At 58.6% G+C, this 22,402-nt stretch overlaps 2 protein-coding genes across 5 annotated transcripts in view; one reads left to right on the top strand and one right to left on the bottom strand.

The window, feature by feature from the left end:
- Window positions 1-13,026, bottom strand: part of RTKN (rhotekin) — a 32,847-nt gene extending 19,821 nt beyond the window's left edge. For 2 of the 4 annotated variants that reach the window (XM_078852634.1, XM_078852640.1), the window contains exon 1: window positions 12,305-13,026. In XM_078852634.1, coding sequence (XP_078708760.1) covers window positions 12,305-12,415 — 111 coding nt within the window. In that variant the 5' untranslated portion in view covers window positions 12,416-13,026. The remainder of the gene's footprint in view (window positions 1-12,304) is intronic. The other 2 variants (XM_078852636.1, XM_078852639.1) reach the window with 2 other exon arrangements.
- A 4,806-nt stretch (window positions 13,027-17,832) lies between these two features.
- Window positions 17,833-21,967, top strand: INO80B (INO80 complex subunit B). Its single transcript, XM_078852641.1, has 5 exons — window positions 17,833-18,045; window positions 18,648-18,843; window positions 19,223-19,341; window positions 19,900-20,075; window positions 20,470-21,967. Exons 1-5 carry the CDS (start codon window positions 17,994-17,996, stop codon window positions 20,932-20,934), a joined length of 1,008 nt encoding a protein of 335 aa, XP_078708767.1. The 5' UTR covers window positions 17,833-17,993; the 3' UTR covers window positions 20,935-21,967.
- The last annotated feature ends 435 nt before the right edge of the window (window positions 21,968-22,402 follow it).

The raw sequence follows: 22,402 nt of genomic DNA on the forward strand, positions 1-22,402 counted from the left end.
CCCCCCGACAGCGCTCAGCACACAGACAGCCCCCAAGCCCCAAGGGGATGCTCAACACCCAGAAGGCGCCCGTGCCCCAAGGTGATGCCCGGAGCCCAGATGGTTCCCCTTCCCCAAGAGGGCACTCGGTGCCCAGATAGCTCCCAACGCCACCCAAATAACGCTTGGCACCCAGACAGTGCCCCTATGCCCCAGAAAATGCTCAGCGCCCAGTCCCCCCCCCATCCCGAGATGACGCTCAGCGCCCAGCCTGCCCTCTCTCCTCCTAAAACACTTGGTGCCCACACACGGCACCTTCCCGCCAGGCATGTTCAGCGCTCACATGGGGCACCCACCCCCAGGACTCTTGGCGCTTACACGGGGCTGAATGTTTGGCACCCAGCCCCACCCCAAACACTCAGGGCTCAGGCGCGGCCAGCTCTAGCCAGGCTCCAAGTGGGACAGGTCTTGTTGGACCAAAGCCCCTCCCCCTGCCCAAATTGCCCCCAGAGCCAGCGCAGTTGTCAGAGACTCCGTGCAACAGGCTCCCAGATGCGTCTGGTGCCATCCGCTGGGGGCAGCTGCAGGTTCCAAGCACTCCGAGGGCACCCCCGTGGCGCGGCCCAGAGCCACCGGGCAGGGGGAGGGGATGGCGCTTCCCAGGGACCAGCAGGGATGTGAGAGCTCCTGACGGGCAGGAACGGTCTTGCCAGGCCACTCCACCTTGCCTGGGCTTCGTGCCAGCCCACAGGCCCCCATCCTCCCCCTCTAGGCACCAAGGAGGCAGATGCTGCTCCAGGCGGGTCTGTGAACGAGAGCCCCAGCCAGACCAGGTTCCTGGCACCCCAGACCTAGCACGCTCGGCCCTGAGCAACCTGCCAGGAGCCCCCACAGCATCCCCAGCCCATCGGCACCGCACACGGCTCTGGGGACACAACAGGGCACGTAGCCCCCCTCCATGCCACTGTCAGGCTGCCTTAAAATCCACTGTGGTCAACCACCCATGAGAAGGAGGCCCTTGAGGAATTCCACCAGGATTTCAACAATTTCCACCCCACCATCAACCTCAGCCTGGGCCAGTCCACATAAGAGGTCCACTTCCTGGACACTACAGTACTAATAAGCGATGGTCACATAAACACCACCCTATACCGGAAACCAACTGACCGCTATTCCTACCTACATGCCTCCAGCTTTCATCCAGACCACACCACACGATCCATTGTCTACAGCCAAGCTCTGCGATACAACCGCATTTGCTCCAACCCCTCAGACAGAGACAAACACCTACAAGATCTCTATCAAGCATTCTTACAATGCATGATCATTGCAGAGCCCTAGAGGGCAGGTGCGTGCAGGGGTCTGGACACAGAGAATGGCCGACACCCTGTTTCCTGGCAACTGATGGCCTGGGCCCTTCCCCCCTGCAAGGTGAGAGCTAAAGGGTTGGAGAACAAAGGAATCAGGTGACCTCCTGGCCCAGGAAAGGGACAAAGCCCAGAGGAGGAGGGGCTGGAGGGAGTTTCAGTTTGGGGCTGGCTGGAGACATGGAGTGAAGGGCAGACGTGGTTGTCTGGTTCCCTGCCCCACAAAATGGACCCAACTGAGGGGTCTGGTTCTCTGCACCTGCAAGCTCTGTGTTAGACCATGTTCCTGTCGTCTAATAAACCTCTGTTTTAGTGGCTGGCTGAGAGTCCTGCGGAAAAGGACCTAGGGGTTACAGTGGATGAGAAGTTGAATATGAGTCAACAGTGTGCCCTTGTTGCCAAGAAGGCCAATGGCATTTTGGGATGTATAAGTAGGGGCATTGCCAGCAGATCAAGGGACATGATCGTCCTCCTCTATTCGACATTGGTGAGGCCTCATCTGGAGTACTGTGTCCAGTTTTGGGCCCCCCACTACAAGAAGGATGTGGAAAAACTGGAGAGAGTCCAGCGAAGGGCAACAAAAATGATTAGGGGTCTGGAACACATGACTTATGAGGAGAGGCTGAGGGAACTGGGATTGTCTAGTCTGCAGAAGAGAAGAATGAGGGGGAATTTGATAGGTGCTTTCAACTACCTGAGAGATGGTTCCAAAGAGGATGGTTCTAGACTATTCTCAGTGATAGCAGATGACAGAACAAGGAGTAATGGTCTCAAGTTGCAGTGGGGGAGGTTTAGGTTGGATATTAGGAAAATCTTTTTCACTAGGAGGGTGGTGAAACACTGGAATGCGTTACCTAGGAAGGTGGTGGAATCTCCTTCCTTAGAAGTTTTTAAGGTCAGGCTTCACAAAGCCCTGGCTGGGATGATTTAATTGGGGTTAGTCCTGCTTTGATCAGGGGGTTGGACTAGATGACCTCCTGAGGTCCCTTCCAACCCTGATATTCTAGGATTCTATGATTCTACAGTGCCACAAGGACTCCTCATTGTTTTTAGAAATTAAAAGGTACAGCGCCAAAAGTGAAATCCCTCCAAGCTGCATGGAAACTTTTTAAAGACAGTATAATAGAGGCTCAACTTAAATGTATATCTCAAATTAAAAAACACAGTACGAGAACCAAAAAAGTGCCACAGTGGCTAAACAACAAAGTAAAAGAAGCAATGAGAAGTAAAAAGGCATCCTTTAAGAAGTGGAAGTTAAATCCTAGTGAGGAAAATAGAAAGGAGCATAAACTCTGGCAAATGAAATGTAAAAATATAATTAGAAAGGCCAAAAAAGAATTTGAAGAACAGCTAGCCAAAGACTCAGAAAGTAATAGCAAAAAAAATTTTAAGTACATCAGAAGCAGGAAGCCTGCTAAACAACCCATGGGGCCACTGGACGATCAAGGTGCTAAAGGAGCACTCAAAGACAATAAAGCCATTGTGGAGAACCTAAATGAATTCTTTGCCTTGGTCTTCATGGCTGAGGATGTGAGGGAGATTCCCAAACCTGAGCCAGTCTTTTTAGGTGACAAATCTGAGGAACTGTCCCAGATTGAGGTGTCATTAGAGGAGGGTCTGGAACAAATTGATAAACTAAACAGAAATAAGTCACCAGGACCAGATGGTATCACCCAAGAGTTCTGAAGGAACTCAAATGAGAAATTGCAGGGCTACTAACTGCCATCTGTAACCTATCATTGAAATCAGTTTCTGTACCAAACGACTGGAGGAGAGCTAATGTGACACCAATTTTTAAAAAGGTGATTCCAGCAATTACAGGCCAGTAGGCCTGACTTCAGTACCTGGCAACCTGGTTGAAACTATAGTAAAAAACAAAACTGTCAGACACAGATGAATGTTCTCTCCACAGGTACCCTTGCGGAGAGTGGACCAGATGATATGTCTGGGGGGAGAAAGCAGAAGGAGACTCCGCTGGTTGGAAGGCATGAGATGCACTGTCCTGAGATGAGGGGTTCCACGACCGCCACTTCCAAGAGAAGGAGGCGGGTGGTGGTGGTCGGGGACTCTCTACTCCGGGGGACTGAGTCATCTATCTGCCGCCCTGATCGGGAAAACAGAGAAGTCTGCTGCTTGCCGGGGGCTAAGATTCACGATGTGACGGAGAGACTGCCAAGACTCATCAAGCCTTCGGATCGCTACCCCTTCCTGCTTCTCCACGTGGGCACCAATGGTACTGCCAAGAATGACCTTAAGCGGATCACTGCGGACTACGTGGCTCTGGGAAGAAGGATAAAGGAGTTTGAGGCGCAGGTGGTGTTCTCGTCCATCCTCCCCGTGGAAGGAAAAGGCCTGAGTAGGGACCGTCGAATAGTGGAAGTCAACGAATGGCTACGCAGGTGGTGTCGGAGAGAAGGCTTTGGATTCTTTGACCATGGGATGGTGTTCCAAGAAGGAGGAGTGCTGGGCAGAGACGGGCTCCACCTTACGAAGAGAGGGAAGAACATCTTTGCGAGCAGGCTGGCTAACCTAGTGAGGAGGGCTTTAAACTAGGTTCACCGGGGGAAGGAGACCAAAGCCCTGAGGTAAGTGGGAAAGCGGGATACCGGGAGGAAGCACAGGCAGGAATGTCTGTGAGGGGAGGGCTCCTGCCTCATACTGAGAATGAGGGGCGATCAGCAGGTTATCTCAAGTGCTTATATACAAATGCACAAAGCCTTGGAAACAAGCAGGGAGAACTGGAGGTCCTGGTGACGTCAAGGAATTATGACGTGCTTGGAATAACAGAGACTTGGTGGGATAACTCACATGACTGGAGTACTGTCATGGATGGTTATAAACTGTTCAGGAAGGACAGGCAGGGCAGAAAAGGTGGGGGAGTCGCACTGTATGTAAGGGAGCAGTATGACTGCTCAGAGCTCCGGTACGAAACTGTAGAAAAACCTGAGTGTCTCTGGATTAAGTTTAGAAGTGTGAGCAACAGGAGTGATATAGTGGTGGGAGTCTGCTATAGACCACCGGACCAGGGGGATGAGGTAGATGAGGCTTTCTTCCGGCAGCTCGCGGAAGCTACTAGATCGCACGCCCTGGTTCTCATGGGTGACTTTAATTTTCCTGATATCTGCTGGGAGAGCAATACAGCGGTGCATAGACAATCCAGGAAGTTTTTGGAAAGCGTAGGGGACAATTTCCTGGTGCAAGTGCTAGAGGAGCCAACTGGGGGGGAGCTTTTCTTGACCTGCTGCTCACAAACCGGGTAGAATTAGTGGGGGAAGCAAAAGTGGATGGGAATCTGGGAGGCAGTGACCATGAGTTGGTTGAGTTCAGGATCCTGACGCAGGGAAGAAAGGTAAGCAGCAGGATATGGACCCTGGACTTCAGGAAAGCAGACTTCGACTCCCTCAGGGAACGGATGGCCAGGATCCCCTGGGGGACTAACTTGAAGGGGAAAGGAGTCCAGGAGAGCTGGCTGTATTTCAAGGAATCCCTGTTGAGGTTACAGGGACAAACCATCTTGATGTGTGGAAAGAATAATAAATATGGCAGGCGACCAGCTTGGCTTAACGGTGAAATCCTAGCGGATCTAAAACATAAAAAAGAAGCTTACAAGAAGTGGAAGGTTGGACATATGACCAGGGAGGAGTATAAAAATATTGCTCGGGCATGTAGGAATGAAATTAGGAGGGCCAAATCGCACCTGGAGCTGTAGCTAGCGAGAGATGTCAAGAGTAACAAGAAGGGTTTCTTCAGGTATGTTGGCAACAAGAAGAAAGCCAAGGAAAGTGTGGGCCCCTTAATGAATGAGAGAGGCAACCTAGTGACAGAGGATGTAGAAAAAGCTAATGTACTCAATGCTTTTTTTGCCTCTGTCTTCACGAACAAGGTCAGCTCCCAGACTGCTGCGCTGGACATCACAACATGGGGAATAGATGGCCAGCCCTCTGTGGAGAAAGAGGTGGTTAGGGACTATTTAGAAAAGCTGGACGTGCACAAGTCCATGGGGCCGGACGAGTTGCATCCGAGAGTGCTGAAGGAATTGGCGGCTGTGATTGCAGAGCCATTGGCCATTATCTTTGAAAACTCGTGGCGAACCGGGGAAGTCCCAGATGACTGGAAAAAGGCTAATGTAGTGCCAATCTTTAAAAAAGGGAAGAAGGAGGATCCTGGGAACTACAGGCCAGTCAGCCTCACCTCAGTCCCCGGAAAAATCATGGAGCAGGTCCTCAAAGAATCAATCCTGAAGCACTTACATGAGAGGAAAGTGATCAGGAACAATCAGCATGGATTCACCAAGGGAAGGTCATGCCTGACTAATCTAATCACCTTCTATGATGAGATTACTGGTTCTGTGGATGAAGGGAAAGCAGTGGATGTATTGTTTCTTGACTTTAGCAAAGCTTTTGACACGGTCTCCCACAATATTCTTGTCAGCAAGTTAAAGAAGTATGGGCTGGATGAATGCACTATAAGGTGGGTAGAAAGTTGGCTAGATTGTCGGGCTCAACGGGTAGTGATCAATGGCTCCATGTCTAGTTGGCAGCCGGTGTCAAGTGGAGTGCCCCAGGGGTCGGTCCTGGGGCCGGTTTTGTTCAATATCTTCATAAATGATCTGGAGGATGGTGTGGATTGCACTCTCAGCACATTTGCGGATGATACTAAACTGGGAGGAGTGGTAGATACGCTGGAGGACAGGGATAGGATACAGAGGGACCTAGACAAATTGGAGGATTGGGCCAAAAGAAATCTGATGAGGTTCAATAAGGATAAGTGCAGGGTCCTGCACTTAGGACGGAAGAACCCAATGCACAGCTACAGACTAGGGACCGAATGGCTAGGCAGCAGTTCCGCGGAAAAGGACCTAGGGGTGCCAGTGGACGAGAAGCTGGATATGAGTCAGCAGTGTGCCCTTGTTGCCAAGAAGGCCAATGGCATTTTGGGATGTATAAGTAGGGGCATTGCCAGCAGATCGAGGGACGTGATCATCCTCCTCTATTCGACATTGGTGAGGCCTCATCTGGAGTACTGTGTCCAGTTTTGGGCCCCCCACTACAAGAAGGATGTGGAAAAACTGGAGAGAGTCCAGCGAAGGGCAACAAAAATGATTAGGGGTCTGGAACACATGAGTTATGAGGAGAGGCTGAGGGAACTGGGATTGTCTAGTCTGCAGAAGAGAAGAATGAGGGGGGATTTGGTAGCTGCTTTCAACTACCTGAGAGGTGGTTCCAAAGAGGATGGTTCTAGACTATTCTCAGTGATAGCAGATGACAGAACGAGGAGTAATGGTCTCAAGTTGCAGTGGGGGAGGTTTAGATTGGATATTAGGAAAATCTTTTTCACTAGGAGGGTGGTGAAACACTGGAATGCGTTGCCTAGGGAGGTGGTGGAATCTCCTTCCTTAGAAGTTTTTAAGGTCAGGCTTGACAAAGCCCTGGCTGGGATGATTTAATTGGGGATGGGTCCTGCTTTTGATCAGGGGGTTGGACTAGATGACCTCCTGAGGTCCCTTCCAACCCTGATATTCTATGATTCTATGAATGTAATTTGTTGGGGAAGAGTCAACATGTTTTTTTGTAAAGGGAAATCATGCCTCACCAATCTACTAGAATTCTTTGAGGGGGTCAACAAGCATGTGGACAAGGGGGATCCAGTGGATACAGTGTACTTAGATTTTCAGAAAGCCTTTGACAAGGTCCCTCACAAAAGGCTCTCAAGCAAAGTAAGCAGTCATGGAATAAGAGGGATAGTCCTCTTATGGATTGGTAACAGGTTAAAAGATAGGAAACAATGGGTAGGAATAAATGGTCAGTTTTCAGAATGGAGAGGTAAATAATGGTGTCCCCTAGGGGTCTGCACTGGGACCAGTCCTATTCAAGATATTCATAAACGATCTGGAAAAAGGGGTAAACAGTGAGGTGGCAAAATATGCAGATGATACAAAACTACTCAAGATAGTTAAGTCCCAGGCAGACTGTGAAGAGCAACAAAAGGATCTCTCAAAACTGGGTGACTGGGCAACAAAATCGCAGATGAAATTCAATGTTGATACATGCAAAGTAAAGCACATTGGAAAACATAAGCCCACTATAAACATAAAATGATGGGGTCCAAATTAGCTGTTACCACTCAAGAAAGATCTTAGAGTCGTTGTGGGGAGTTCTCTGAAAACATCCACTCAGTGTGCAGCGGCCGTGAAAAAGTGAACAGAATGTTGGGAATCATTAGGAAAGGGATAGATAATAAGACAGAAAATATCATGTTGCCTCTGTATAAATCTATGGTGCGCACACGTCTTGAATATTGTGTGCAGATGTGGTCGCCCCATCTCAAAAAAGATATATTGGAATTGGAAAAGGTTCAGAAAAGGGCAACAAAAATTATTAGGGGTATGGAACGATTAGAGGAGAGATTAATAAGACTTGGACTTTTCAGCTTGGAAAAGCGACGGCTAAGGGGAGATATGATTGAGGTCTATAAAATCATGACTGGGTGGAGAAAGTAAATAAGGAAGTGTTGTTTACTACTTCTCATAACACAAGAACTAGGGGTCACCAAATGAAATTAATAGGCAGAATCTTTAAAACACACAAAAGGAAGTATTTCTTCACACAACCCACAGTCAACCTGTGGAACTCCTTGCCAGAGGATGTTGTAAAGGCCAAGGGTATAACAGGGGGTCAAAAAAGAACTAGATAAGTTCATGGAGGATAAGTCCACCAATAGCTATTAGCCAGGATGGGCAGGAATGGCGTCCATAACCTCTGTCTGCCAGAAGCTGGGAATGGGCGACAGGAGATGGATCACTTGATGATTCCCTGTTCTGTTCATTCCCTCTGGGGCACCTGGCCCTGGCCACTGTTGGAAGACAGGACTCTGGGCTAGATGGACCTTTGGTCTGACCCAGTCTGGCCGTTCTTAGGTTCTTATGAGGGGGACCTGATTTAGTGTTATCCCCAAAACACAATTCATCCGACTGATCGTGGACATTTAACAAGTCTCTCAATGGGGTGGGCTGAGCAGGAGCGTTGGGCTGGGCTGTTCTCTGGTTTGTGGAACTAATATGAGTGTTTTTAGGTGGCGGGTGCAGGGCCAAGGCGGGCCCCTGGTGCTGGGGGCAGGCCAGGGTTGGCTGGTGGGGACAAGGCCAGGGTAGTGCCGTCAGCGTCAGATTGCTGGGGTCAGGTGAGAGAGAGGCTGCGGCTCGCTGGGGGACAGGGGGGCATTAGCCTTCAGAAGTGTCAGTCCCAGCCTTGCCCTAGGCAGCACAGCGGGAATTCCCAGCTCCAGGAGAGAACAGGGCCTTTGTTCCAGCTGCTGCCAGGTACAGCTCCCCTGGGAGAGGAGCAGGCTAGAGAAGGAGCTGGAGTTAACCCTTTCCATGCACAGGGCTGGGCATGGTGCTAGACTGCCTGGGGACCCTCCAGCGTGAAGGGGAGAACCTGGAACCCAGCACCATTCCCTGGGGGTGCAGCAAGTCCTTTGTGACCCAGGTGTCTTTCTGCTTCCGCCCCACCCCCCGACCCCGGGAGGGGAGCAGGGGATGGGCAGGTGACTCAGGCCTGGTCTACACTAGGAAATCAGGTCGGTTTAATTCCACCACTGCGGGGTGGGGAAATCCCCAAGCGGTGTAATTCAGCCAACCTGAGTCCCTGGGTGGCCAGTCCTGGGTGATGGAAGAACTCGGCCGTGGAGCCGGCTGCTGCCTCCTGGGAGGTGGATTAACTGCACCCACAGGAGAGCCCCTCCTTCCCCACGGGGCAGGCAGTGCCACACTGAGACGCTGCAGCACCCTAAGGTGGACCAGGCCTCGGTGCCCCGCATGCCGGCAGATGGCTGCTCCCACCCCAGAACATGCACAGGGTTGGGGAGACTCCTGGGCTGAGGAGTGTGCCCTGTAAGCAGCCTCAGCCTCCCCTCACAGAGCCCAGACACCCGGCCTGGCTTGGCCACCCATGGACCCACCTCAAGGTGAGGCTGCAGAGGCAGGCAGCCCCCAGCAGCAGCCCCTCGGCATGTGGGGAGCAGCAGCAGTCAGACGCTAGGTGCCCACGGCCCAGCTGGGAGCTAGAGGAGCCTGCGGAGGCCCATGGTCGGGGACCCACGGGCACTTCCTGGGGAACATACTTTTGCTAATAGGGATGGGAAGTGGGGGGGAGCAGAGGGCTCTGCCGATGACCCTGCACCCCCCGGCCCCGCGGGGCTGGCTGACACTCAGAGGGAACGAGGATGCTCTGCAGCCAGGCACAGGGTGGGCACGGACTCCTCATCTGTGGGGCCACAAGCGGCACTGGAAAGACTTACCAGGGATGCAGGGCAGGAACCCAGGCTGGGGCATTGCCATAGTCTCCCTGCAGCCCTTTCCCTCCCCAGAGCCTGCCAGCTGGGGGTGGATTTCTCAGCGTGACCCAGCATGACTCGCAGGCAGGACTCAGCTCTGAGCCACCCATGGGCCCTCCAGCCACAACCAGTCCAGGCATGGCTTCCCCAGGAGCTGAGCTGGGTGGGGCATGCACCCCATGGGATTGGTTTCCACCAGTCTGATTCGCTCAGCAAGCCCCATGCCCCAGGGGGTGGTGCCCTGTGCTGCCATGCAGGGACCTGGGTGCAGAGCTAGGCCTGGGGCTCCAGAGGGGCGGTACCTTGTGCTGCCATGCGGGGAGCTGGGGTGGGGGGGGTGCAGAGCCAGACCTGGGCCCCCACTGGGGCCCAGGTTTCAGTCCTAGATCTCGCCCCTGCGGCTGGGGATGCTGGGCCCAGCACCATGCCGCTTGCAGCTTGCTCTGCGCTCCCTGAGTCTGCAGCGGCTCAGTGCCCCTGTGTGACACCGACAAGCCAGGAACCCCACCAGCCAGAGCCCACCCCCAGGGGCCCCCTAAGAACCCTGCCCCCAGAGTCACTGACCAGGCCTGGCAGAGAGGGGTTGGGTTTGAAATCCCACACGTCCCAGAGAGAGATGGGAGGCCTGGCCCAGCTCAGCCTGACTCCAGCAGAGAGAAGTGGCTTGCCCAGGGTCACACAGCCAGGCAACGGAAGGGCCAGGAGGAGAACCCAGGAGTCCTGACTCCCAGTCCCACCCTCTCCTTGTTATAGGACTGTAACAGGGTTTAAAAGAGAACTGGATAAATTCATGGAGGTTAAGTCCATGAAAGGCTATGAGCCAGGATGGGTAAGGAAGGGTGTCCCTGGCCTCTGTTTGTCAGAGGGTGGAGATGGATGGCAGGAGAGAGATGGCAGGAGAGAGTCATGACCTGTTAGGTTCACTCCCTCTGGGGCACTTGGCCCTGGCCACTGGCGGTGGACAGGACACTGGGCTGGATGGACCCTTGGTCTGACCCAGTCTGGCCGCTCTTATGTTCTCCCTCCTAGCACCCCTCAAGCGGCCGCTCGGCTTCACCTCTCACCGTCTCAGAGGGGCACCGTCGGCACCCCGCCCCGCAGGAGGCAGAGCGCCGTGCCTGGGGGGCAGCCACCTCCCCCCAGCTGCCAACAGGGGGCACTGCCATCATGGCAGCACAGCTGACCCCCAGCGGGGACCCCACACGGCAAGCCAGTGACACCCCTCGCCGGGGGGCCAGCCCCCTGCCAATCCCCGGCTGGCTTCTTGCCCAGTTAGAGCAAGTTAAACGGCCTCGATGTCAGCAAGAAACCCAGTTTTCCGGTCCCATGGCCAGCGGCCACTGGGGCATGGCCTCAGCAGGTCTGGCTTGGCCAGCGGGTGGGTGGGGCTCTGGAGGGGGCGCTCTGCTCTCCCCTCCCCGTCAGCGCTGACCCCAATGCTCCAGCGAGGCGCTGCAGGGTGGGGGGTCAGCAGGGGGAGCACCTCAGTCTCTCCACGCGCGGCAGGCCACTCGCTCAGACTGGAGAGGGTGGACGAGGGGCTCCTGGGCCTCGGATGGAAAGAGGAGGGTCAGGTGGGGGGGAATCTATCCCCCCACTTTAAGCGGTACTCTGCAGACCCAGCTGACCCCAGCAACCCAGACTGTGGGGCAGGGACAGGGAGCTCCGTAGGGGGCGCTCTCCCCTGGCAGTGCTCCCCCAATGCTCAGCGCTGCACTAGGGGGCTGTGGGGCAGGGGGCTCTCTAGGGGGCGCTCTCCCCTGGCAGTGCTGACCCCAATGCTCAGCGCTGCACTAGGGGGCTGTGGGGCAGGGACAGGGGGCTCTCTAGGGGGGGCTCTCCCCTGGCAGTGCTGACCCCAATGCTCAGCGCTGCACTAGGGGGCTGTGGGCTCTCTAGGGGGCGCTCTCCCCTGGCAGTGCTGACCCCAATGCTCAGCGCTGCACTAGGGGGCTGTGGGGCAGGGACAGGGGGCTCTCTAGGGGGGGCTCTCCCCTGGCAGTGCTGACCCCAATGCTCAGCGCTGCACTAGGGGGCTGTGGGCTCTCTAGGGGGCGCTCTCCCCTGGCAGTGCTGACCCCAATGCTCAGCGCTGCACTAGGGGGCTGTGGGGCAGGGACAGGGAGCTCCGTAGGGGGCGCTCTCCCCTGGCAGTGCTGACCCCAATGCTCAGCGCTGCACTAGGGGGCTGTGGGGTAGGGGGCTCTCTAGGGGGCGCTCTCCCCTGGCAGTGCTGACCCCAATGCTCAGCGCTGCACTAGGGGGCTGTGGGGTAGGGGGCTCTCTAGGGGGCGCTCTCCCCTGGCAGTGCTGACCCCAATGCTCAGCGCTGCACTAGGGGGCTGTGGGGCCACAACAACGTCTGTTTGGGGAGCCCCAAAAGCCCAGGGAGGGTCCCTCAAACTTCCCGGCCCCAGAGCTGCCCAGGCCGGCAGCGGCAGCCCCCGGGCCGGAGCGTGGCGCCGACGCAGGTGAGAGCTGGAGAGCGGGGGAGGAGGAGGCGGAGACGGGCGAGGCGCAGGGAGAAGCGGGGGACCCCGGCGCCCCCCGGGTGTTGGAAGCAGCGCGGGTTCGGGGCTGGCGGGGGCTTGCGGCGGTGCATGGCGGGCGGGGGCGATTCCTACCTGGGGGGTGTCCCCGAGGAGGCTGAGCCTGAAGCGGCCCCTCCGGATCTCCATCTCCAGGGCTGAGCCCCGCGCCACGGTCACTCGGCTCCGGTGGTTCCGGCAGAACATCCTGGCGCAGCCGGGACCGGCCCGGTCCAAATCTCTGGGGGATCGGAGCCGCCGCGGTCTGGGTTGCAACCCACAGCGGGTGGGCGAACGGGGAGCCTGCGGTCCCGATTCCGATCGTGCTACCCCGGCCCGGTCCCCACTGGTTCGGTTCCGAGCTCACTGCCCCGGGCCGGACCTGCGCGCTCAGTCCCAGGTCCACTCCCGATTCCCAAGGGAAAGTTCACTCTCGGCTCAAAACTTCGAGTCAAACTCCTCCCCTCCGCCCCCGGGCGGCACCTGGCGGGGGCGGGCAGCGCTGCAGCCCCGAACCGAACCGAACCGGGCGGCACCTGGCGGGGGCGGGCAGCGCTGCAGCCCCGCACACGTGGATATCAAGGAGCAGGCTGCTTTGATAAGGAACCATCCAGGGCCTTCCCAGGCGGGCACAGAGAGAATCATGAAGCCAGCTGGTGTGGGCTGGCCCCGGGGTGCTGGTTCCCTAGGGTGGGGATCTCTGGACCAGAGTCCCCTGGGGCGGGCCGAGGCTGGCTGCCAGGCTGGGGAAGGGCCTTGCGGAGCTAGGCAGCAGCAGGCACTGGGAGCCCCTACAGAGAGTTGGCAGGAGCCTGCGTCACTGCCAGGCCTGCAGAGGGGACAATGGGACAGTGAGACAGCACATGGGGGCCTGTGGGAAGGAGCACGGGGGGAAGGGGGGGGTGAGTGTGTCATCGTGAGGGGGGCGTATGTGTGTGGGTGTGCCGGGGTACCTGTGTGTGTTCCCATGTGAGTGCACGGGGGGGTGAGTGTGTCATTGTGAGGGGGACGTACGTGTGTGGGTGTGCCGGGGGTACCTGTGTGTGTTCCCATGTGAGTGCACGGGGGGTGAGTGTGTCATCGTGAGGGGGACGTACGTGTGTGGGTGTGCCGGGGTACCTGTGTGTGTTCCCATGTGAGTGCACGGGGGGTGAGTGTGTCATCATGAGGGGGGTGTACGTGTGTGGGTGTGCCAGGGTACCTGTGTGTGTTCCCATGTGAGTGCACGGGGGGTGAGTGTGTCATCATGAGGGGGGCGTACGTGTGTGGGTGTGCCAGGGTACCTGTGTGTGTTCCCATGTGAGTGCACGGGGGGTGAGTGTGTCATCATGAGGGGGGCATATGTGTGTGGGTGTGCCGGGGTACCTGTGTGTGTTCCCATGTGAGTGCACGGGGGGGTTGAGTGTGTCATCGTGAGGGGGACGTACGTGTGTGGGTGTGCCGGGGTACCTGTGTGTGTTCCCATGTGAGTGCATGGGGGTGCACCCCAGGATGGGGGCCTGTGTGTACCTGCATGCCTGTGTGCGTAGATGGACGCCTGCTACACCCATGCATGTGTGTACAGCAGTGTGTGTCTGTTGGTGACTGCCCCCCCTGCACACTCGGGTATGGAATTGGCCCAGACATTGTGGCCCCAGTGGGCTGATTCCTGGGTTGGCTCTGCCCAAGGTTGCACAGCCCTGTGCCCCTGTCCCCCATCCCGAAATGGCTGGAGCGGCTCGGTGGGGGCCCCCTGTCCCACTCCTCCTCCCTGCAGTGCCAGACTTGAAGGCCTGGCACCAGCACACAAACGCCCCGGGTGTGTGTACAGGGACATACCCGCGTGTAACACCCTGGTACACACACACACACACAGAGCTTTGTACACACACCACGTCTGCACACGTGACATGCCCTATGTCTGCACACACCACAGTTCCTATTTCCACCCACCCACTTCACATGTTTGCTCACTCTTCGCAGCTCCCCTCTGTGCCAAGCCAGACAGATTTAGCTCCTTTAATCTGTCCTCCGGCAGTGACCCAACCTCCGCGGCTCTGTGGCGCTTCTCTGAGCTCCCTGCACTTCCTCTCTCTCCGGGGCTGAGGGGCCTGGAGCAGCGCACACCAGCCTGGGTGGCTCTCCCCGAGCTGCATGAAGAGCCCCTGGCCCGGCCATCCTTCGCTCCACCCATTTCTGGCCTTTACTCTAGTTCGCCTGGGAGCTCTCTGGAACAGAGACTGTGCCTCTGGGTCTGTGCAGCCCCCTGCACAATGGGGCCTGACCCTGGCTCTGGCCCACACACCCACTGCAACAGAAACAGTATTGGCAGTGGGGCAGGGGTGGGGAGGGTTGAGCCCCCTGTGATACCAGCCATGGAGGGGAAAATCCAGCATCCTGGGCTGGGAGGAGCAGAAACCGCCCCCCACCCCCACCCCCAGCACTGCGCTAGCCCTGCCCACTCGGCTCACCCCCTGCATTTCACAACCCCCTGCGCACAAACGGGGAGGGCAGGCGAAGGCTGGACCATTACACCGACAGCAGCTGGCTCCGGGGCTGTATAAGCTGCCAGGTTGCCTTGGGCTGTGAGTGTCTCAGATCTCACCAGCTAGGCTGGGTCAGTGCCTGGATGGGCAACTCCAGGGACAATCCAAGGTGCTTCCGGCAGTGTGGGGGAGGGGTCCAGTAGGGGGCGTTCTCCCCTCCCGGGCAGTTTAGGCACAGTGCTGGGGGGTGGGGGTGCTACGGGGGGTGGGGGGGAGGGGCGCTTTGCCCTCTGAGTCCCCCCATTCAACTCGCCTTTGCCCTGGTGCTCGTACAAAACTTGACAAGCCTTAGCTGAGAGCAGTGCTTGGCCTGCCTTGCCTCGCTGGATCCGTCCGTCCGTCTGTCTGTGTTGTCTCTTGAGTCATGACCTGGTTTGACTGAAAAGACATGCCAGCTCGCCCTGTGAGCTCCGCCTGTTCATGAATCGCTGCGACTCAGCCTGGCACAGCCGCTCACAGGCTGACACCCACCGGAGCGTTTCGGGGACCGTTCGCTCATCTCGCCTGGCCTCCTGTGTCGCACAAGGAGCGAGAGATCACCCGGCGGAGAGCAGCTTCCTGCGGCAGCAGAGGCATGCAGGTTTTCCTGAGCCCAGATGGCCCCAGTAATTCTGGACAACCCAAGGGACTCATGCCCTAGCCCAGAGAATGCCCTGGAGTGGTGAGGAAACTGAGGCAGGGGCGTGCATTTAGTGTTTATTGCTTTGTATGATTTGTGCTCTCCTGTGCTTTCCATGATTAAGTATAAAAGAGAATAAATGTGTTAGACTGTGCAAAGTGTGAGCGTGTGTTGACTGCTTCACAACTACCACTTGCCCCGAGAGTGAAACTGACCAGAACCGTCACACCTTTGGGTGGAGTTTGGGGCAGGGGTGTGTTTAAGTCCCGGGGAGTCTGAAGGGTTGGTGCTGCACCCAGAAGTGCTCGACAGCAGGTTTCAACACCCAGAGGGTCTGCACCTGGAGAATGTGCCTAAGGACCCTGAGATTGGGGCAGGGGCGGGACTCCAGGCCCCAGAAGCATAACACACCCCAGGGTATCCGGAGCACAGAGACCTGGATTCCTCTCACAGCAGCCCTAATGGGTGGCCAGGCTGGGGGTGCAGGAGGATCTGTGACAGGTATTCAGTCTGGCTTTGAAGCCATCAAAAGATAGAGAATCCCCCACCTCCCTTGGGAGTTTGTTGGAGTGGTTAATCACCTGCATCCTTAACTAATTGTGCCTAATTTGGGGGATCTTCACCATCAGAGTTAAGGGCTGTGAATTCCTGGGGGGTGAGGAAGGGGCAGATTGCTGTGTGAGGCTGGCCTGGAGGCTAATGGTTCCAATCTCAGTGCCTTGATGGAAAATCCTCGGAGCAGCCACCCCTGTAAATTAACAAAATTGTATGCGTGGGGATTTCTGCAATATTGGGAACATGCCTAGTGCTGTACAGCCGGTGGGCCTGTGCCCAGCAAGCACTGGGCTCCAGCTATGATACTGCCAGTCCTTAGCTAATGCCCACAGCCTGGGCAAGATCTGGCATCTGGCCTGGCAGCGGCACACATGGGACACACCGAGGGAGCGCTGTCCCTTTATCCAGTGCGTCAGAGCAGGAGGGTGGAAGGGACTTTGCCTGTGTTGGATGGGAGGCAAGGGAGGGAGCTAGGAGTGTGCATGGGGAGACTTTGGACCCTCTGGGATGGATGTAATCAGGCAACACAAGACCTGGGGGAAGGACCAGTGATCACAAGCAAGTCAGCAGTAAGGGGGCAGGAGACTGACCCTTGCACGGGGGGGCCTATGCCCAGTGCAGACGCACTGCCCCAGGAAGGCTGAAGCGTCAACACCTACTAGAAATGCTGGGTCTCTTTGCACAGCTCCATTCCGACAACACTGCATCAAGCTGACGTGGGGACAGCGTGTGGCCAAGGGAGACCCTTGGTTCATGGGCAGGGTGAATGAATGCCCCTCATTTCCATTACCGGGCAGCTGGCCACCCTGCAATCTTCTTAGCAAATTCATCCTCACGCTCTTCCCCCCATTTACAGGTGGGAACCAAGGCCCAGGGAGACCAAGCGACGTTCCAAAGTCACAGGGAGTTTGGGGCAGAGCAGGAACTTGACCCCAGGCCTCACAGGCTAATGCCCAAAGCCCTGGACCATCCTTCCCCTCATGTCACTAGCTGCTTAAGGCAGTGAAATCAGACGCTTCTGTGCATGGACCCCCAGTTGCGTTGCCCCCACTCCTTCCAATGCTAGAGAAGCCGCTGGCCCCCCCAGTGCACACCCAGTGAAAACGTGCACTGCACTGGCTGCCCTCCATGCCCCTTCTCCCCCACTACAGTCCTCTTTGCAAATCTGCTCACCCTATTCCTAGGGCCTCTGCCTGCGGGGTGGGGAGACTTGTGCCTTCTGCTGCCCTTCTCTCTATCTAAGCACTTCCCCGGGCCCTATCTGAATGATATGAGCCTCACAATGGAGGCAGGCTAGGGCTACCCTCATTGCACAGGCGGGAACTGGGGCACAGAGAGTCGAAATGACTTAGCCGAGGTCACACAGGGAGTCTTGGACAGAGCCAGGAATTGAACTCCTAAGTCCCAGGGTGGGAATCCCACCTGATCCCTTGTCCCAGTCCAGTGCCCTTTTATCGTTACTTATTATTTGGCTGCGGTGGTGTGTGGGCCCCATCACGGAGCAGGACTCCCTCGCGCCAGGCACTGTACCAGCATAGAACAGCTGACAATCTAGTCCCTTCTTCTCCCTTTCACCAGCTCAGTGGCTCCCCATGTGCAGGAGGCAGCTCCCCAAGCCCCTAGCAACAAACCCACGTGCCCTGGAGCAGCGCCAGCAGCGGGCTGTGTTGGTAGCAGGCTCTGCCAGTCCCCGGGGGGGGGGGAATGGGTCACACCCCCTAAGCCAGGGATGGGGGAGGCTCCTGCCGGCTGGGACAGTGTGGGAGGGGGAATTCTGTACTGGCTGCCAGTGGGACGGAGCCTGGCTGGGTTTGGGGGCTGTAGGACCCCGGTGCTGCTCACTAGTGCGCAGGCCACACGCCCCACAGGGGCAGCTCCTCCCGGACCTTTGCTCTGGCCCGGGCACAAAGTGCCCAGGGGCGTGTTTCTAGGGGGAGCCCTTTAGCGGGGACTGCGCCCCGAACAAAGATGGCCGCTGGCCACGGGGGAACGGTCCGCGACTGAGCGCTGTGCGGGGCGGAAGCGGAGCCGGGTCCGTCGGGAATAGCGCTCCCGGGGCTGCCGGCCCGTAGCGGAGCCTGGCCCGATGAGCAAGGCGTGGCGGCGAGCGGGCGGCAGGATGGAGGGGGCCGAGGCGGGTGAGGAGCGAGCGCGGTCCCCCCCCCCGCCCGGCCGCTGCTGGCCCCGGGGCCCCCCTCTCCCAGCAGTAACGGCTCGGGCCGCCGGGGGGAGCGGGCGGGGACTGGGGCGAGGGGGGAGCGTCTGGAGGGGAGCCCGGGGGGGGGCGGCCGAGGGGGGCGGCGACCGGTCGGTGGGTGGGGGGAGGGAGCGGGGCCCGGCCGGGGGGGGGCGGGAACCGGGGCCCGGCCGGGGGGGGGAACCGGGGCCTGGGGGGGGAGCGGCCGGGGACTGGGGCCCGGGGGGGGTGGGAGGGAGCGGCCCGGGGGGGCAGGGACTGGGGCCCTTTGCGCTGGGGAGGGAAGTGGGCGGGGACTGGGGACCGGCGGGGGGCTCAGCGGGACCTGGGAGTTATATAGGGCCTGCGCTTGCTCCCTGCCCCAGCCATGGGGCCCCCAGCCAGCCAAGCAGGAGCTGGGGCGGGAGCGGGACAGGGGGCAGAGGAGCCGGGAGGGGCCTGGTGGGTCTCACCCCCTCCCCCGGGGGGTCGAGGCAGCTTATCCCTGTGGCCCAGCCCCCCGGGAACGCCCCAGGCCAGTGAGGTGACTGCGCGTGTCCCCAGACCAGGACGAGCCCGGCGGGCCCGGCTCCCACAAGAAGAAGCACAAAAAGCACAAGAAGAAGCACAAGAAGAGGCATCACCACGAGACCGGGGGCACCAGCTTCTCCGCCGAGACCCTGGAGTCCAGCCCCTTGCTCCCCAAGCCCCAGCTCAAGCTCAAAATCAAGCTGGGGGGGCAGATCCTGGGCACCAAGAGGTAAGGGGAACCCCAGCGTCCGCTCTGGGTGACGGGGGCACTGGGCGGGATGTGTGACATTTTTGGGGCCAAGGCTTATATTTCAAAATAGGACTCGCTGTAGTGACCAGACCAGGGCCAGGATTCATGCCCGGGTCAGACCAGCCAGGTCTCTCCCTTCAGGCCCTATCGGATCAGCAGGCCCCCCTCGCCCTGTGTCCCCGCCCTGCCTCCCACCTCCCCAGAACAGACCAATGGGCCCTCTGCCCTGGAGCCATTACAGGGGCCAATGCTGGTGTTGTGCGGGTAGACGCAAGCCCACAGATCCTAGTGTGGGTCTCTGTGTGGGCAAGCAAACTCTGCTCCAACCTAACGGGCAGGGTCTGGGCTGTCTCTCCAGTGTGCCGACCTTCACAGTGATCCCCGAGGTGCCGCGCTCGCCTTCCCCCCTGATGGTCGTGGATGACGAGGACGAGCCCATGGAGGGGGTCCCCATTGAGCAGTATCGGGCCTGGCTGGGTGAGTGCTAAAGGGGGAGATCCTCGCTGTACAGCTCTGCAGCATTCCCAAACAGCAGGCAAGGAAGCCCAGCCCCCGATAAGGGTGGGGAGAGGATCCTGGGGCAGCCGCATGGCTGGGGGGAGCCCTGGGGTGGGATGAGGTCCCTGGGGCAGGGAGGTATCAGGTGATCCCACATTCGCCCGACCAAGCTCTGAGTGCTCTTGTTTCCCTCCCATAGGCAGTAACAAAATAGCTGTAAACAGCTTTGGGGGACCCCAGCTTCTCCCCCGTGTTGGGCTGCTCCCTTGACTCTGTTCCGGCTTGGCTAGTGAGGCTGTGGGTGCTGCCCGGGGAGCCAGGGCTGAGCTTTGCCATGCTCTGGGGTTTCCCCTGGTGGGAGCCAGAGACGGATCCTATGCCCAGGGGCCAGAGGAAGTGTAAAGCCAGGTCCTAGTAGGGGTCTGTTGGGCATCTGCCCCTGGAGAGAACAGTTTCTTGGGAGCAGGCCAACCACTGGGAGTTACAGGGGGCCCAGGACAGGTGGTAACACTGTGTCTCCCTCCTGGGGCTGCGCAGATGAAGACAGTAACCTGGACCCATCGCCCCTGCCGGACCTGGACTCGGAGAGCTGCTTCCCTGCCCGCGAGGACGAGGAGGAGGAGCGCTGGCTGGATGCGCTGGAGAAGGGCGAGCTGGACGACAACGGCGAGCTGAAGAAGGAGGTGGATGAGTCGCTGCTCACGGCCAGACAGGTGAGGGGGGCTGGGAGCCTGAGCTGTGCAGACTGGGAGCTGCTGTAGGGGTCAGTCCCTCCCTCCCATGTGGCCTAGGAAGGCTGCGGGTGGCCCATGTGTACAGGGCGGCGGCTGAGACATGTGCAGGGGTTGTGGCTGCAGCAGCCTGCTTGGTACAGAGAGCAGCCAGGGTAGCACAGAATCCCCTGTGCCCAAAGCTCTCCCATGCGTGGGGCTTTAGAGCCCCATGTCCTGCCGGGCTCCCTGCCTTCCTTGCACAGGGAGGCCCTGACACATGCACACTCCCCAAAGCCAGCCAATCTCCCCCAAGCCGGGGCTGGATTGGAGCCCCTCCCCCAGCGGGGAAAGCCCCCTCAGCCTGACCGTCCCTCTTGCTCTGTGCCCCCCGCAGAAAGCTCTCCTGCACAAGCAACAGAGCCAGCCGCTCCTGGAGCTGCCCATGGGCTACAAGGCGAAGGAGATGACGGAGGAGATGCTGGTGAAGCGGGAGGAGCGAGCCCGCAAGCGGCGCCTGCAGGCGGCCAAGAAGGCGGAGGAGAACAAGAACCAGACCATTGAGCGCCTCACCAAGACCAACAAGGCCAAGGTGAAGACACTGCGGGAGCGCAAGGCCAAGCAGGCCCCGTGCCCCATGATCCGCTACTGCAACACCGTGGACCGGATCACCGTGTCCTTCCCGCCTGGGGTCACGCTGCCCCTGCTGCCCTGCACGCTGCCGCCCGTGCCCGCACCCACCACCTGTGGGGTCAGCGGCTGCCCCAACCGCAAGCGTTACTCTTGCTCACGCACCGGCGTGCCCCTCTGCAGCTTTGCCTGCTACCAGAAGAACCTGCAGCTGCAGGAGGCAGTCGGCTAGGGCTCCAGGCGCTGACCCTTGCTGCTGGGCTCAACTCTTCGAGGGCATGGCTGAAGATCCCTGTGTCCCTCTAGGGAGGCCCAGGGGGGATATTCGCTCTCCATGAGCTCAGGATGCAGCTGCTACCCTTTGACTATGAGCTGAGGACCCTGGCATCTGGGACCCCTACTAGGACTAGCTCATTCCCTGAAAGCTGAGTCATGTCTGAGCCCAGAGTCGCCGCAGGGTTGGGCCTGTCTGCCCCAGGCCAGCCTGGGGGCCCCAGTGCAGCTTAGGCTCCATGCAGCCTGGCCTCCCCGTGTCTCTCCCACCCGCCCTGGTGACTGGGAGGGGTGTGGAACGGCATGAGCTGGGACTGGGCTCAGCTGCGTGGTGTCACCAGGCCCTGCCACGAGGAGGCATATCCCACCCTTCGGTGCCTGCCTGCCGGCAGTGCTGAACTCTGCTGTGCTTGGGGGAGGGAGGGCTGTGGGTGGTTTCTTCCAGCTGCCAGTGGAAGGACTGACTGGGCCCATACACCGAGGGGCTCTTTGCTCTGCTCTGCCCAGGTACAGGAGACGTAAATCAGCCAGCCCCATTGGCTGGGGAGAAAGTCTCTGGATGTGCTCAGAGCGCCCCTCCCACCCAGGGCAGGTGTTGTGGGGCCGGGGGAGGCCCTTGGAGATGTGTGAGTGACAGTAGGAGTACCACCCACGCTGTAACTATTGATGCAGGGAGGCAGTCAAGTGGGGTCAAAGCAGTTAGCGGAGCTTGTGGGGGACGGGATGGGATGTTTCTCCAGGGAGTGGGCTTTGGGCTGCCCCAAGACCGTCAGGGCATGGCTGCCTGGGCCTGGCTCGCTGTCTCCTCGCTCCAGCTCTCAGGAGCTCAGACCACCATGTTTGTGCACGGGAAGGTGGGAGCGTGTCTGGTGGGATGCTGCAGGGCAGACTGGGTGTTGCTCGTCACCCTCCTGCAGGGCCCCTTCATGCTCTCCTTGGGGCCGGGGGTTTGTTACCTGTAACATTCATTAAACCCCACAGTACAGAAGAAACATCTGTCGCTTCCCTGATGTGGGCCGGTGGGAGCCTCTCTTTGATCTCGGGGCTGGGCTGGTGGGTTGTGGGGGAGCTCTGGGCTTTTGGGTTCTGTTGGTGAAAGCAGGCCAGTCTCTGCTCCATGCAGAGGGGGGAAAGGCTGCCCAGCCTGTGGCCTCGGCCACCCCACTTCCAGAGCCCCTCGCACCAGGTCCCAGGGGATGTTTCCAGAGCACCCTGATTTCATCATCTAGTCCCCTGGGGGAGCGGCCAGGGCAGTAAGTCTTGTGGGGCAAGGCAGAGGCTGTGGGGCCTGATCCCAGAGCCGAGATGTAGCCAAGGGTCGCTCGCCCAGTGTCATTCACTCTTCTCGTGTCTCCCGCTGCTGTGCCCCAGTGTCTGGTGTGACCCGTGTCACCTGGCTGCAGGTCGACGTTAATAGGAGCAGGAAG

The sequence above is a fragment of the Lepidochelys kempii genome, chromosome 4 (assembly GCF_965140285.1).
Source record: "Lepidochelys kempii isolate rLepKem1 chromosome 4, rLepKem1.hap1, whole genome shotgun sequence".
Lineage (NCBI taxonomy): Eukaryota > Metazoa > Chordata > Testudines > Cheloniidae > Lepidochelys > Lepidochelys kempii.